General features: G+C 42.5%; 1 protein-coding gene and 1 long non-coding RNA gene across 11 annotated transcripts in view; both read right to left on the bottom strand.

The window, feature by feature from the left end:
* The window catches only part of ERC2 (ELKS/RAB6-interacting/CAST family member 2), a 527,327-nt gene that overhangs the window by 396,480 nt on the left and 113,871 nt on the right, over window positions 1-16,976 (bottom strand). For all 10 annotated transcript variants that reach the window (XM_053377860.1, XM_053377861.1, XM_053377857.1 and 7 more), the window contains one exon: window positions 798-872. In XM_053377860.1, the coding sequence (XP_053233835.1) occupies window positions 798-872 (75 nt within the window). The remainder of the gene's footprint in view (window positions 1-797; window positions 873-16,976) is intronic.
* Window positions 13,734-16,719, bottom strand: LOC128408319 (uncharacterized). The gene is made up of 3 exons (XR_008329034.1): window positions 15,355-16,719; window positions 15,075-15,139; window positions 13,734-14,836 (listed from the first exon to the last, which is right to left on the bottom strand). It is a non-coding gene; the product is annotated as an uncharacterized LOC128408319 (long non-coding RNA).

Genomic DNA, 16,976 nt, shown 5'->3' on the forward strand with positions numbered 1-16,976 from the left:
GTGCTGGGGGGGGTGCATACTGTCATGTAAATAGCTGTCTAAATCTAATCAACATAGTTTTGATTAGATCCTATCTTAATGTTGCTATAATTACTATTATCTTTACTGTACCTGCATCTATATATTTTCCCGTATGTACTGAGTAAGGAGTACAACGTCCCAAATATTTATATTTGTTAAAAATATGCATGCTCTGTAACACAGACAAACATACCTTGATACAATTTTACTTCATAGTATGCCTACTGCCCAAAGGAGTCTCCTTCTGAATTAAGAATGGTGGCAACAGGTGTGAAGAATGATTATGGAGCAGAATGGAGAATAATAAGTCTGCTTTGACAAAACATGAAACTTCTAAAGTATTATTATTCTGCTCAGAAAAGCCACTTCTGTTTCCCGGTCCCTAAAACCTGCAAACTCAGATTGTTCGGTCTCTTGCTACAAATATGTCAGCAGGCAAGTTGCTTGAGAAAAATGATATCTGGCTGAGAGAAAAGAGTGCAATATTTTTTATTTGTCAGGAAAATACGGCACAATGAAAAATGATATCCTTTTGGGAGACAATGAATATTATCATATTTTGCCCAAAGTGGTAGCATCCCACACGAAGTATGGGATGTTTAACAGATACGGCACGCATTTGGGAACAAAATGTGGGTGGCAATGTGACACAGTCATGCTGTGCAAACCCATGTCTATAATAAAAGCTAGGAATCCTTTCATGCTTCAGCCAGCAGGCATTAATGGTGGTTATCGCATTAAACTGAAGTGTGCCGGCAAGCATTAAAAGTCCATACCTTCATTTCTATGACGGTCTGAAGAGCTTTCGTCTTCGCTGGCTCAGGCTGAAGTTGGGTCCTTCTGTGCAGTTCCTGTGGAGGGACACGATAGAAGTAAGCTTGGCGACTCATCTTCCCATCATTTATTTTGTCACTGATGCAGATCTTCGGCAGCTCACAGCAGAATCCAAACTTCAGACAAGCCCAAATGCTACAGGTGCACCACTGCCTATAAATCCCTCTAGCATCTCTGCAGCCTCTATCTTATATTACAGGCAAGGCTGCCAGCACATGCGCTATTTCTGAAACCTTTATCAATAATTAATGTCAACGGTGACAAAGGCAGCATGTTGCATTTGGACCGAGAGAGATTACAACACGGCTGCCTCTCTGTCCAGGCATCAAATAAGTAATTCAATTATGTTGAACACTGTATGGCTAATTCAAAAAAACGGCAGGGGGTGGAAATGTCACATAAAATCTTCTGCAGAACTTCACCACTCAAAGAGTTTTTCTACTGATATTTGAAACAAGCAATTTACAGACATTACATTCAAATTTGACATTTTCAGAATAGTAATTATATAGTGAATCGATGCAGCTCCAAAGTAGCTTTATTATGTTGGCTCGTCTTTTCTTTCATGATACGATATTTTTGGAACTTGCACTTCAGTTGCTTGCAAGTTAACCCCACTAATTTCAGCAAGACCTACTTCCAAATTAACATTTTTAAGGATCTGAATGTTTACCTATAGCAAACATTCAGGATGTTTTCACTGCACAAGGGTGTGTAATTAGAAAAGTGATGTAAAGCATAATCCATTGTGACGTTTCCGTGTGCAAGCCACAATGAAATGTTGAGAATAACACAAGAATACTATATACATAGCTATTTACTATTTCAAATTAAAGGGAAGTTTAGATATTTTTTAAAAATAAAAGATTCACACCCATGCAGCCCCTCCCCCCAAAAAACCCTTTAATTTTTTTGTATGCTGCTAATGACAATTGGCTTTGGCACCTCTATCCATCATCTTTTATTTCTCTCACTATGTGCAAATGACCAGCTTAATTCTGAATTCAACTAGGACCTGTCCCATGTCTGTCTCATGTTCTAGTCTGTTACAGTGAGCTCATGAAGCCATTTGTCAACTTGCCAACCATACGCATAACTTTAAAAAGGGGAACCAAAGCAATTCACACATGAAATAATGCTGTAAAAACATATCAATAAAACAACAGTGTATCGGTCACAGAAACCAAAGGACCTGGAACCAGTAGGAACAAAGAGAACACCTGGCTAAACACCCCAGTGGGTGCCCTCCTGATAGCAACTGAGAGATCAGTGCACATGGTAGATGCCACCACAGAGGCGGCCATTTTTTGCAGCCAAAGTATGATTCAGGCTCAAATCTCAAAATGAGATAATACTGACCACGACAGGGACATCATTGAATTGTTGATTCTCGATAGAGCTAATGAGGCTTCATTCACCTTCCCAAAAAGGGCTAATTAACTACTGTCTGCCATAAAACTATTGATTGTGCTTCTATAAATAGCAGAAAGGAAAGTGCCGAAATGGAATAACAACAACAACAATTTGTTTTTTGTACCCTGCCCATATGACTGGGTTGCGCCAGTCACTGTGGGTGGCTTCCCACAAAACATACAGAAACACAAGAACACCACACATTTAAAACATCCCAATGCAGGGCTGCCTTCAGATGTCTACGGAAGGTCATATAATTATTTATATTCATCTGACGGGGAGAGAATTTCACAGGGCGTGCTTGAGCACTCCATTCATTCTTCATTATCTGTTCAAATCAGATTATTTATCATTCAGTTTCAACAGTAATCAAAGTATCCCATTAGATGCCCTAATCTAAATCCTGTTGGTCATTTTGCTTGTGGACTTCCTATTGCCATTTGGATCAGCCACCATGGGAACAGGATTCTAGACTAGATGGGCCTTTGGTCTGATACTTAATGGCTCTTCTTATGTTCTTACAGATGCTACATTAGGCCAAACTAGACACCTGTGATGTGTGAATGCATCATAGACAGCTATTTCTTTTCCAAACAGGGGTCCAGTTTGAATCAGGACTGTGGTACCAAGGGTGGGAGTGAAATTTCCCTCCCCATTCTGCAGTCCTCTTTCCAATCACCTGTATTAGTCGTGGAGGGAAAAACATAAGCACACAGGTGCCTGAACGTTTCTCCTCTATAGCTAATTGAGAAGCAATTTAGCTTGCAGAACTGGCATGGGGGTTTAACTTCCCCTTGTGCTAAGGCTCCAGACCAAGTCAGCTGCACCCATGACAGCTTTTAGCGAGGAAAAAAGAAATCAGAGATGAATCTTTTATATCTAGATTGGCCCACAGTGACTGAGAAAAAGCATCCACCATCATCAACTTATACCCTATCCAGCTCTTAATAAGACAGAAAAGAGAAATTAATCCCGCAGTAGCTAGTCTGAAGTTTACAACAATACAGTACCTTTCAGCCCAGCAAGAATTAAGCCTCTCAAGCAGACAATTGGATAATATGGTCTCACTTTATACAACTGCAGAGTCCAAGCTAGTTCTTCAGTTTGAGCAACTTGTTGCTCTGTAATCAAAGGTTGCATGAATCTCTGCCTGTCTTCACCTCTGCCAAGCTGCCAGCTTGCCTGCCTGCCTGCCTAGAAGGCATCAGCCCTAGAATAGGGGTAGAAAACAGGATGCCTTTCAGATGTTGGGCACATTGACTTCCACCAGCTCAAACCAGTATGACCAACCATCAGTTACAATCCTAAACATCAGGAGGGCATCAGGTTGGCTCCATTTGTTTCAGAGTAATGCCAAGGAAATAGTGAGCTTGGGGCGGGGGGCTTTCATCAATATTTTCCCTTTGCATGAGCACCCCAGTGTTTCATACCTATTGGCAACCAGGGAGCAGGAGCCAGGAGAAGCCTAGATTCCTTTCACCCTTCTAGCTTCTAAATGGCAAATCTAAAAACTTGTCATATTGCCTCCTTGAGACGTGTCATAGAATCACAGAACTGTAGTGTCCTCCATCCCTTTGTGTATAGGGGAGTGTCTGGACTCTTCAGTTTGAGGTGATCCATTAACAACAGTTTGGTTTGTTGGACGTCAGCAGCAAGAAGCTGCTTCTATGAAACAAATTTTGTTTCCCAATAAACAGAACTGTCACCTCCTTATTTATTTAGTTACCTACATTTCTATCCTGCCTCCCAGCCAAGTTCTGAAAGAACCTTACAGATATTTATCAGCACAAAATAAATCAGCAATAATGAGGCTGTTACTATGGAGCAGGGCTCCCATTCACTAGCAGGACCAATGGTCAGGTACGATAGAGTCCAAGAAAGAACACATGGGGTGGTGGTCACAAGTTCCTCATCCCTGCTATAGAGCATCAAGAACACAACATTATAAGACTTCAATACAAACCCAGTCTTCTTTATGGGGATAACTGCAGAGTGTGATGATACACTGCAATGTATGTTTTTTTTAAAAAACAAACTGTGTGCAGTCAGGGCTGTATCATCCACTTCCAGGTCAGAGAAAGCTTTGTGTATGTACTGAACTTGAGAAGTCCCCCCTCACACACCCCTGCTCTCCAGAATGTGCATAAGGGGAGTTGGATCAGACCTTATACTTTTTACCTCAAGTTATTTTATTATCTCCATGGCAACTGTGAAGGTTCTTACACAATACAATATTCCTAGTGGATTTTGAAGTCTTGAAGTGCTTTATGAGCTTTAAATACAATTTTTAAATGTGTATTTTAAAAGGCTTTAGAATTATTATTTATCTTTAATTCTTGTAGCAGTAAACAAACAATTTCAACACAGGTCTAAATTAGTCTTATTTACTGCGATTATCAGTCCTTGCCTCCTTACAATGCATATGATGTTGCCCCACGTTTGTGTTGACACTACTACTTCTGGACCTCTATTCAAGGATTTCTCAGACTAGGTTTATGCCAACTTTTCGAGTTATTGGATTTTGGTACTGCTCTTCATCTCATGTGCACCAGCTTCAAGGTGCTACTTACAAGGTCTGTGCGAGTGGCTTCCTTCTTGTAGAAACAGTTTACCATCCCTTTTCCTCAATCTTCCTGCCCACAACCCATCCTTGACCTTACAGCAGAAATATGAGGGAGAAGTTTTATTCTCCATTGTATTTCCATTGGCAGAATGGCCATGACAATCTGCCCAGTTAGTTAGTTAGTTAGTTAGTTAGTTAGTTAGTTAGCTATTTTTGAAGCTACTTCTGCGTGAAAAACTGTGCATATCTGCACAGTTCCAAAGATAAGCTTTCAGGAAAGAATGTTGTTATCTGCACTGCTTCCTTCAACAGATGCAGGAAAAGGGGGAATGGGGCATGAATACGCAGGGAGAGAAGCAGCAAGAGGAACAACTAGCAGGGTAACTCACAGGGGAGGGGGAAGATCATCAAAGGCAGGGGATTTGCGGAACAGGGCTCGTGAAGTAAGACGCCAAAAGCTTCTGATAGCTGGCTGCCTCTGCTTTCACTATAGGCTTTCACTCACACGCATATTCCATTCCCTGGATTCTCATTACCATTGCAAGTCTGCTATTGGAATTGCCTTCTGTGAGCTCACATTGCACCCCTTGGCTGGAGTTTGGGGTCCCCCTCAGCACCCGCTGTGGCTAGTTTCAGGGGCAGACCATGTGCCATTCACTGGCGAAGGATAAACAAATGCTGTATAAGGTAAAGACCTTCTGGACATAATGCAGATTCCTTTTTTTTAATTGCACCTTCCCTGTGACATATTTATTGTTGTTTAGTCGTTTAGTCATGTCCGACTCTTCTTTACCCCATGGACCAGAGCACGCCAGGCACTCCTGTCTTCCACTGCCTCCCGCAGTTTGGTCAGACTCATGTTTGCAGCTTCAAGAACACTGTCCAACCATCTTGTCCTCTGTCGTCTCCTTTGTGCCCTCAATCTTTCCCAACATCAGGGTCTTTTCCAGGGAGTCTTCTCTTCTCATGAGGTGGCCAAAGTATTGGAGCCTCAGCTTCAGGAGCTGTCCTTCCAGTGAGCACTCAGGGCTGATTTCCTTAAGAATGGATAGGTTTGATCCGAGACATATAGCATAGACTTATGTTATGCACAAGGAACTATTGCAATGTGCCCCATGAGCAGCAATTGCTTTAGTGAAAAATCACAGTGTGTCATGAACTGGCAGTACGATGGGGAGGAGGAAGAGGATCCTGGCAAGGGGTGTAGCTGGGGTGGGTTGAGGAAAGAGAGGTTAATGTAGGAAATACTCACAGCGTGATGGAGGATGGCATGGGGATGGGGGACAGTCAGTGCCGGATTTACGTATAAGTTAAACAAGCCATAAGCTTAGGGCCCCACTCTCTTGGGCGGGAGGGCCCAAAAAATGTAAAGGGAAAAAACTGGATGTACGTTTCCAAAATATAAGATAAAAAACAAATAAAATAAAACCTACAAACAGCAACAGTGGCAAATGGCTTTAGATACCTATTAGGGCCTTAAATTACCATATAGCATATATTCCAACACAAAAAACAGTGACAATTTGTTAATGACAAAGGGCAGCTGGAAATATAAAGGGCCCCATTACCTTTAGTAACTTATGGCCACATCAAACCTAAATCCGGCCCCAGGGACAGTGCACAGGAACCAAAACAGGACCCATTGCAAGAGCCAGAGGGGCCCTTGTCTCCACGAACTTGGTGGGCTCTGAGGCGTAGGGAGCAGAAGGCGGAACCTTCTAGGAGGCTGAGGCAGGCAGAGGCCCACAGCCCAGCTCCCTAGCAGGCCAGGTGGGGCTCGCTAGCTCTTGGAGGAGGCTTGGGACAGGTGAGGGTCCCATGCTTCATGAAGCCCAGATGCTGCAATCAGTAGGCAAAGTACAGAAAGGAAGCAGAGCTGAAGTGCTGTGTCTGCTCAAGGTTCTCTTCAGTGTCTAAGAGCAGCTGCAGCAAGGCAATCTCTATTGAGACTACAACAGCCAGGCCCCTCCCCCTGATTCTGAATGGGGAGGAAAGGGCACTGGTGATTTTTAAAGAAGAAACCTCCCAACATAAATTAAATTCAGTCCCACTTTTAACATCTCGTCTAGTTTATTCCTTAGTTGTGCTGCAATTCTATGCACTTTTATGCATGCATAGGATTGTGTTGTCAGATGGTGATAGCAGTCACAAAATTAAAAGACTCCTGCTCCTTGGGAGAAAGGCGATGGCAAACTTAGACACATCTTAAAAAGCAGAGACATCACCTTGCCAACAAAGGTCCATATAGTTAAAGCTATGGTTTTCCCAGTAGTGATGTATGGAAGTGAGAGCTGGACCATAAAGAAGGCTGATCGCCGAAGAATTGATGCTTTTGAATTATGGTGCTGGAGGAGACTCTTGAGAGTCCCATGGACTGTAAGAAGATCAAACCTATCCATTCTGAAGGAAATCAGCCCTGAGTGCTCACTGGAAGGACAGATCGTGAAGCTGAGGCTCCAATACTTGGGCCACCTCATGAGAAGTGAAGACTCCTTGGAAAAGACCCTGATGTTGGGAAAGATGGAGGGCACAAGGAGAAGGGGACGACAGAGGATGAGATTGGACAGTGTTCTCGAAGCTACAAACATGAGTCTGACCAAACTGTGGGAGGCAGTAGAAGACAGAAGTGCCTGGCGTGCTCTGGTCCATGGAGTCACGAAGAGTCGGACACGACTAAACGACTAAACAAGGATTGTGTTGTAAATCACGAAGTTTATTATGTAGCCAAAGCTAAAAACGTTTAGATACCATTGCTTTTTTGGAAGATATTTTAAGACTGTATTTAATTCTCCCTCTGAAACCAATGGGACTTAAAAGTGCTTATCCTTGGCTGGGTTATGCCCTGTATATGTCTATTAAGATGCTGAATATCAAATAATATGTAACTTCAAATGCAGGAGTGAAAATGGCAGCTGTTTCTGGAATTCCACATTGAGAGTAACACCCAGATTAGCCTAAAGTTAGAGTGAGCTGAATCAACTGAGAAAGTTTAAGCATTAATGTATAATGCCTTTAAAATACCTAACTACTGTATCCTTATTCAATATTATCAATAAATTCCTTACTGCATTTGTACCCGCTCTTCACCAGCAGGTCCCGGGGCAGTGGGGTTACAACAATTTAAAATTCAGAATGAAAAATAATTGAAACAAATTACAAGCACAGGAATAGGGTGGCTCTTCAAAACACACATCTCAGGTATCAAAGGTTAGAGTAAAGAGGTGTGTCTTCAGCATTTGCCAAAAATTATATCAGGGCTGGGGGGAGGGGAGTTGGCCATGCAAAAGAGCAACCCTGTCAGAGCTCATCAACAACTATTACATTATGTTTGAAAACTGAACAGCTCCCAAAGGCACTTAGGATGAATTGGCACATGAGCTGAGTGTCATACATCGTCCATGGACACAAGCCAGAGTTTCCACCCCTTATGTCAAAGATGTATAGGCTTTCAGAGACAAGTATTCCTAGATGTCTATCATAAGATGCAGGCTTCCCTCATAATACTTTTCCTGTTTGCAGTATAAATCAAACTTGCTTAAAAGCTTTTCTTCCCTATTCCTGATGGTAAAATGCAACAGACAATGGAATTCTGGAGAAGATCAGAAAGTGACTTGCAGTTTATTATTTTGCATAGGAAAACCCTTCCAATTGGATTCAAACGTTTCTAAGTTTCCAACAAGCCACGCATTGTTCTGTGTATAATTAGCTCTGTAACCGGAAGGTGGGTTTGTTTTGTTGTATTCATTATGCCTATTTGCGGTGCTCCTTTTCGGGAATGTAATTTCTATTTCCCCCCTCTCAACTCCTGTGGAAGATAGCTTGATTAAACAATTACCTAGATTACAGTCTGAATATTTTATGAAGTTTCTATAATACATACAACCTTTTCCTAAATGATCTAATTAGGTGTGAGTAGTGAGGTAGCTAAGTTTGCCAATGACATGGAATAGTTCAGGGTGATAAGAACAAAAGGGACTAAGAGGAACTCCATAAGGATCTCTCCAAACTGCAGGGGAATTAATACAGCAAATGCAATTCAATGTAAGCAGGTATAAAGTGATGTGCATTGGGGCACCCCCCCCCAAAAAAAATTCACATATACACTTATGGGATCTGAACTAGCAGTGACTGGCCAAGATTTTGACTTTGGAGTTGTAGTTGCCCATTGTGCAGCAGCTGTGAAAAAAGACAATTCTATGTTAGGAAAGGGATTGAAAATAAAATTGCCAGTATCATAATGCGATTATACAATTATATTCTTGAATACTCAGGTTTGCACACCTCAAAAATAATATTGTAAACCTGGAAAAGGTTAAAAAGGGGGGGGACAAAAAAACCCTATCATGGGGCTGAAACAATTCCCCTGAAAGTAAAAGTTACATCATTTGAGGCTTTTTTCGTTTATAAAAAGGAGGAGTAAAAGAGGGAGGACATGCCAGAGGTACGTAAATGGTGCGAAGAAAGTAGATCTTTCTCTGCCTCCCATAGTATGGAAATTTGGGGTGATCCAATGAAGATGAATGTCGGAAGATTCTGAACTGACAAAAGCGCATATCCCTTACACAGCACATAGTTGAACTGGAATTTGCTACCGCAAGATATAGCCATGGGTGGCTTTAAATGGGGATTAAAGAAATTCATGGAGATAAGGTTATCAATAGCTACTAGTCAAGACGACTATATCATCCAGTATCAGAGATAGTGGGCCTCTCAATGCTAATTTCTGGAGAGCACAAATGGGGTGAGTGCTGTTGTGGTCATATCCTGCTTGCAGGCTTCCCATAGGCATCTGGTTGGCCACTGTGAAAACAGGATGCTAGAGTAGATGGGCCTGCAGGGCTCTCCTTATCTTATCCTCAGTCTGGATGTTTATCCTTATTCTGCTGGCAAGCATGCTAAGCGAGACAAATGCTCAAAAAGCTAAGGTTTTAAGTTCATTGCATTTCACTCTACTTCCATTCAATGCAGATGTGATAGCACTTTTTATTTTTCCTGTGTTGTGGTCCTGACTAAGCTGCACAAAAGTGCACAAAGTTAGACATTTCTCTTTCTAATCCATCAGTGGATAGCGTCTCCATTAGGAATGAAGTTCATCTCCCACATCCACGCACCAACCAGTCCTAGGTAAAAAATGGCGAAGCCATAACATGACAGCACGTTGGGGCATATGTAATAGCAGCCCAACACCTCCACAGCATAACAAAGGTGCCAATGCATTGCGCCATCCCAATTTGACTGAGCTTTAAAATTTACATCCAATGGTATTTGAAAAATCTGATCATTTACTTGGTCATAATTTAATGTAAAGTGGTACCTTGGGTTACATACGCTTCAGGTTACATACGCTTCAGGTTACAGACTCCGCTAACCCAGAAATAATACCTCGGGTTAAGAACTTTGCTTCAGGATGAGAACAGAAATCGTGCTCCGGCGGCGCAGGAGGAGCAGCAGGAGGCCCCATTAGTTAAAGTGGTGCTTCAGGTTAAGAACAGTTTCAGGTTAAGAACGGACCTCCAGAACGAATTAAGTACTTAACCCGAGGTACCACTGTATCTGCTTAAGGGTGAAAGTGTTCATTACAAAAAGGATGGGAAAGGTACCCTTTCTGCTTGTTTAATTCTAACGATGATTAGAGAAATGCCACGTTGCGGGGTTTGTTCCAGACACATCTCAGATGGAGGAAAGCACAAATTTGGTTCCAGATCAATGTCAGCCCACAGACAGCTGGGAAAGGGCCTAACGCTGACTCAGAACTGCAAAAGAGAAGAGACTTTTCAAGCACAGTGGCCATAGTGTTCCCTTCAGAACAAAAGGCTTTCCCGTGGGGTTTTTTTTCTGTCCATGGCAAGATCCTTTAAATATGTGAGTTTCTCTGTTATGGTTCTTCTGATAGAATCACAGAAATGTAGAGTTGGAAGGGACGCCCGAGAATCATCCAGGAATCCTGCCCACAGCCATCCCTGCGTGGGCTCAAACTACCAACCTTCTGGTTTGGCAGCAAGATGCCCTGACCCATCGTGCCACATTTAAAACGTTCATTTAAGATGCAATTTAAAACATTTTGACTCGAGCATGGATTTTGTAGGTTGCTTGCCCAGGTGCAGTGAGCCCACTGCCAGGTGCCATGCGAGTAAGGAACAGAACAACAGGACAAAATTCTCGGATTAAAACAACTTTATATTAGAGATGTGAGTTTGGGATTAGGCATTGGGAGTTTCCAATCAGTCAGCCCGTTTGCTGACTGCTTAAAGGTAAAGGTAAAGGTACCCCTGCCCGTACGGGCCAGTCTTGACAGACTCTGGGGTTGTGCGCCCATCTCACTTAAGAGGCCGGGGGCCAGCGCTGTCCGGAGACACTTCCAGGTCACGTGGCCTGCGTGACATTGCTGCTCTGGCGAGCCAGAGCCACACACGGAAACGCCGTTTACCTTCCCGCTAGTAAGCGGTCCCTATTTATCTACTTGCACCCGGGGGTGCTTTCGAACTGCTAGGTTGGCAGGCGCTGGGACCGAGCAACGGGAGCGCACCCCACCGCGGGGATTCGAACTGCCGACCTTTCGATCGGCAAGCCCTAGGCGCTGAGGCTTTTACCCACAGCGCCACCCGCGTCCCTGTTGCTGACTGCTTACCAGAGGTCAATCCTGGTATAGGATTGTCCTATGGCCTACATCAAATAGGAGCAAACCATCAGGATCGCCACCTTGGGGAACGTTATGTCCTTTGGCCCCAGTCTGGGCGTATGGACAGAAACATCTCCCCCAGGATCCCTTTTGCGGGATACTCTGTTGTTGTTGTTTTTTTTGGGGGGGGTGTCAACAAAGACATACAATACCCCACATGTCCCAGACTAAGGAACCTACCCAATGCCTTATCTGCCCAAGTTGTGACAATTTCTATAAGGCAGGCGGAAACATCCAGACAGTGGCGGAGCTGGCTGCTCCGGCACCTGGAGCTGCACACATGCTGTGCACCCAGGGGCAGGGCGATTTGCCCAAGGGGCCAATTGGAGCAGCTGTGCAATCCTTGGCACAGGAGGGCGCTGAATATCACCCCCCTTCAGGCTGAAGGGGGTGACATTCAGCAGGGGAGGGGGCCGCGACTCCAAGCCTACAGTGAACCGGGGAAGGGGGAGAGCCGCAGCAGCTGCTTTGCCGCTTCACCTGCTCGCTGGGCTTGGGGGAGTCATGGGGCTCCCTTCAGGATGACACCCATGGCGGACCACACACCCCACACCCCCTTCCTATGCCCCTGCCTCCAGACCAGTCAGTTTGTCTGAAGGCAAACTTTCTTCCTGGCCCCAAATACAGTGACCGAAACTTCCATAGCAAGGTCTGCACATAAGCCAACAGAACACAGTTTACAAAATAAAGCAAAAACACAGGGAGGTAGGGTGGGAGACTGAGAATCCAACTAGGAGAATCCAGTCTAGGAGGCAGGCCTAATTTGTGCCCGAAAAGCGGACCAGGGTGAAGACCCCCCACAGGAGTCACTGCTGAGCTCTACCCCCCACCCAGGCTACCTCATAATGTCTTGGATATATTACCTATGGTTAAAGGGCAGTTGGTTTATAAACTTTAAATTTAACCATTCCTCAGCATTGTGCAGAATGCTGGACCTCCTCGTAACTATGGTTAGAGAATTATCAGTGCCCAAAAACTGCAGAGCCTTGAGTCAAGAGCAGTTCTTCGTTACGCGTGTTTGCTTTAATGAGCATTGGGGACGGGGGGTTGTGTAAAAAAGAGCAAGGTTTAAGTGATGCCTCAGCTTTATTAGGGTTATTACGATTAACATTAACTATGGTTCATATTAGACTTAGTGTTATGTACAAACCAGCTGCTGAAGTTAAACCACAATCACATTGAGAGCTGCAAGAGCAACAATAGTGATGTGATGGAGAAGGCGGAGCCAGAAAGCATTCATTCAACTCTCCCTCAGGCAATGGTAACCACGGTAAGAGAAGACTGCCTGAAAAAAATGCTATGATTAATTCCATTAAATGAATACAGTTCTAGAAATTCTAATTTCTAGGATACTGTGACTTACATAGGTCAGCATCTGTGGAGAGCTTGCAGATTGACAGACAACATGTAGACCACATTTACCTCAGGGTGTGTCTCCCCCACACCCTGCTGCAAAATATGTGGCCAACTATTAATTCCAACAAATCTAAATTCTCTTGATAATCAGGTAGATCCTCTAAAATGATATGGCAGGTCAAGGAATAAAAACTATAACAACAGAATTGCAGATGAATATTTAAAACAATTGGCTTTCTGAGATTTTTTTTAAAATGGAGTTAGTTGTAGTTCTCATTTAAACTGCCTACTAATTTTTGTTGTAAAATGTTCAGGAGCTATAGTACAGAATTAATTCGATTCTAAACAGATCTGTGATCTGTAACAGTGGTATTTTTATATACTTTGTCCAAAACTCTTAAATGAAGAAACTACTAAATGGCATCTGACTCTTTAGAGACGAGTTAGAGAGAATAATTTGATGTTATTGAGAATCACACTAATGCTAACTCCAGTGTTTTTCCGTTTACAGTGAGAGCTTGGAAAGGAAACGTCAGGATTGTTCACAGGCTAGTATTTCAAGAACTGCAAGAACCTATCCCTGATGTAATAAAACCTTCTGATAGAAAACATTCCATTTAACAGTATATCCATGTTCATATCTAAAAAAAAAAAGAATCTGTGCCTTCTTACTTCTTTTAATTAAACTTCTGTATGCAGTAGTTCTTCTGATTCCATCTCTAAATAACTTCCTTGTTTTTTTCAAGGCTTCTGCAATAATAAGTCTAATCAACAATTCAGTCTAATCAACTGAATACTGACTTTCTGCTCAACTATTTTTTAAAAAAACAAATTTACCCAGACATAAAATACTTAAGCCTTATTTTTTATTTTTTAAAAAGGTAAATCACACGTTCCTATAATATAGCTTTCAAATTAGTGCCCACAAATAGTCAAGAACTCAGTAGATTGTCTGATTATTATTCTAAAATTAGCTTAGCATTTCTCTAAGTTGATAAGCACAATTTTGCAAAGGAAGTGCAGACTAAGTAGGTTGAAGATTTAATGAAAATGTTTTAAAAACATTACTATTGATACAGAACAGTATTGAATTGTCACAGCAGCATGCTCCCAGGAAAGCTCATTAAGAAGTTTTAAAATGTCAGTCATAATTCTGAGCAAAATCCAAGCTCAAGAAGGGACACAGAAAATGTTTGACTGTATGGTTTTTACATTGTATATGCGCGGAATGTTGGGTGTGGGGATGTACGGGATTGTTTGTTAGAAGTATTTTAAGAAAGTGAAGAATGAAGTTTGTATTGAAAAAAGGAAGAAGACAGAACACAAAGATGACCAGAGCTTCCCTTCTGGAGTGGAAAAATGAAACAGAAGCTGTAGCACTTTATTTCACATATTTCATTGTTAAATGATGTTTAGCTACTTGGCTATTCCAAAATATCTGCATGTGAATCAACTCAACAAAAAGCATAGTCTAAAACAGATGTAAGCAAAGCAGATAAAGGGAAAAGTCTGCTAGACAGACCCATCAGGAAGACACCCGCGTTGAGACACGTGGGGGGTGAAGGGAGGAATCAGCTAGCCATAATCAAAACAGAGACACAGCTCAGTCACAGCAATTATCAATCAGCATCAGTTGTAGAGTAAGTTCACAGAGGAATGTGGTTGCCAACTTTTTGTTCTTGCAGGGCCTCTATGCTTGTACAAGATGTGTGGCAGGCAGTGGAGTTACAGGTGCAACTTCCCTCATTGCTGCTACTTCGTGGAAAGCACAGCGAAACCTGTTAGATTTCCATCTACTGTGCACTTTTGAAAAACACAGGAGCCCTGGGAGGCCAACAGTGAAAACCTCACATAGAAAGAACTGGCTTCCCATTGGTTTCTGCTGCCACTGTAGGCCATGCTTGCATCTTTCATGGCATTCAATGGAGAGTACCCTTGCTTCTCTGCATGTTGGATGGCTTTCTGGTTTCCTGTGGGAAAATAGGAGAGACATTGTGATAATAATGAATGTAGCAGCTGTAACTGATATATCCAGAGACTAGGTGCTTATCTGTGGTTGTATGTGAGAAAGAGAGTTATCATTTAGGTGTCCTTGCATTCCACATGCCTTATCCCAGCTTCCCACTCTTCCATTGGGAGTTCCTCTGATGTTTGCACTGTCTTTAAGGAATAACAGTAAAATAATGTTATATTTAAGGCAATACTCACTTATCCCATCTAGGTTGTTGCATTCTGTCTTCATATTCTGTTTGTTCCACTCCCCAGCTCTGCTCCTGAAGAGAATAATGGGTTGGTGATGACTGGACAGCAACAGCAATAACTAAGCGAAGCATTTAGTGTTTATCTAAAAAAGATTGCTCCGATTCCATTTGCCATTTGGAAAGAGCTTGAACAAGTTTGAAGAAAGGTTGGGATTAACAGGCAATAAAAAAATGAAATAGGGGAAGGTTGTTGCCCAATAAGTCCATAATGCAAACTGCATACTTACCCTATGTCTCCTGTGTGGGAGACACTGCAACTCCAATCTGTTGAGGACAGGTGTTAAGCCAGTTCAGTTTTTCATATTCCAAGAGGAGAGAGAAATAATATGTGGCCATGGATGCTGGAAGTGTTTTGCATGTATTGGAATGCATAAGGGAATGAGAGAAAATACGTTCAGTAGCTTTGAAGCATGGACCAACCCTCTCTGGTGACCAACAAACACACAGTGGACAGCAGTGAATCCTGATGGGGTCTGTATCTCTGAAGTCCTAAGGAGAAATATCTATGAGGGTTCAGATAACACAATTGTCATCCATCTGGCCTTCCTGCTTTGTTTTTAATTTCAGTTGTAGTTTTTCGTTTGTGTGTCAAGTGTTAGTATTTCATGCCTCCGATGCTGCAGATGAGATTGGTGTAAATCACATGCCTGTCTGGGAACACTGTGGGAACGGAAGACAGTCTTATCTCTTCCGCTGTATGTACTATTGTACTGTACTTTTGCTTTTACTTGTTCCGGTTTTTCCTCCCAAGCTGGAGAGAGAGGGCGCCATGATTCATTTGTCTGTACATAGTGTGTAAATAAATACGTAGATTAGCTCTACAATGTCTCATGTTTCTTGCTGTGTTATGCTAGAAGATTACTGTGCATATGGTGTTATGTATTGAAGTTCTCACCCTGGGCCAGCAGAGGGATACTGTAGATAGTTATGCAAATAAGGGGTCGAAAGTGACGTTCAGTGATTGGATAGTTTTAGAAAATTGTTACAGTTACATTGTACTGGAGCTCTATATAAACAGGCTGACTGAACCCTTCAGTTCAGTTCTGTCCTGGCCTGTGAATAAACAAGAGCTGTTTGAAGAATCGCTGTGTCGTCTGATATGTTCACCCACAACTTAACATATATCATTTGATCTATGTCACTGAAGTGCGCTGAGAAGAAGGGAAATGCCTTTTCCAGAGCTGTGTATACTGGAGGACGCTCGGAGTTCGGGGCTGCAGGGGCACCCTCAGGGCGTTTTCCAACATCAAGTACTTCCTCTGTGCAAACAGTCCTCTTTTCACTAAAGTTCACCATCATAATTTGTGCACTTCCATACTCATGGTTCCATAGGTAGTGGGGACTGATTGATCACATTTCTATATCACATTTCTTTGATATGGGAGCTTTCTTCTTTTCTTGGGGTTTATATTCCAAGGTGCTGTGAAGTGAGGGAGTCAGACCTCTGTCCTCCAGTACAACATAGGTGAAGAATAGTCTGGCGCAAATTAAGCCCTGGCATGTGCTGATCTTGGAGCACAAAGTAGCAGTGGCTTAAACACACAATTTAAATATCCACCATACCTCTGCAGAGTCTCCTCCCAGTGAAGGGAATTCTTGTTCATTTTCATTTTGGAAGAAGTCCTGTTTTCTATTTGGAAGAAGTCCTGTTTTCTCAACTCCATTAACTTTTCAACACTTAGCAGGCAGGTTTTTGCCAAATGCGGTTTATTCTGTACTTGAATGAATATTGGTGACTTTGGACTCAAGTGTATTGTCAGAGTGTGAGCAGTATGCATTTACCAAGCCTCATGTTTCACTGTACACATGTGGATTACAATCATCTCTGGAGTTACAAGGATAAATGTTT

This window comes from Podarcis raffonei, chromosome 2 (genome assembly GCF_027172205.1).
Source record: "Podarcis raffonei isolate rPodRaf1 chromosome 2, rPodRaf1.pri, whole genome shotgun sequence".
Lineage (NCBI taxonomy): Eukaryota > Metazoa > Chordata > Lepidosauria > Squamata > Lacertidae > Podarcis > Podarcis raffonei.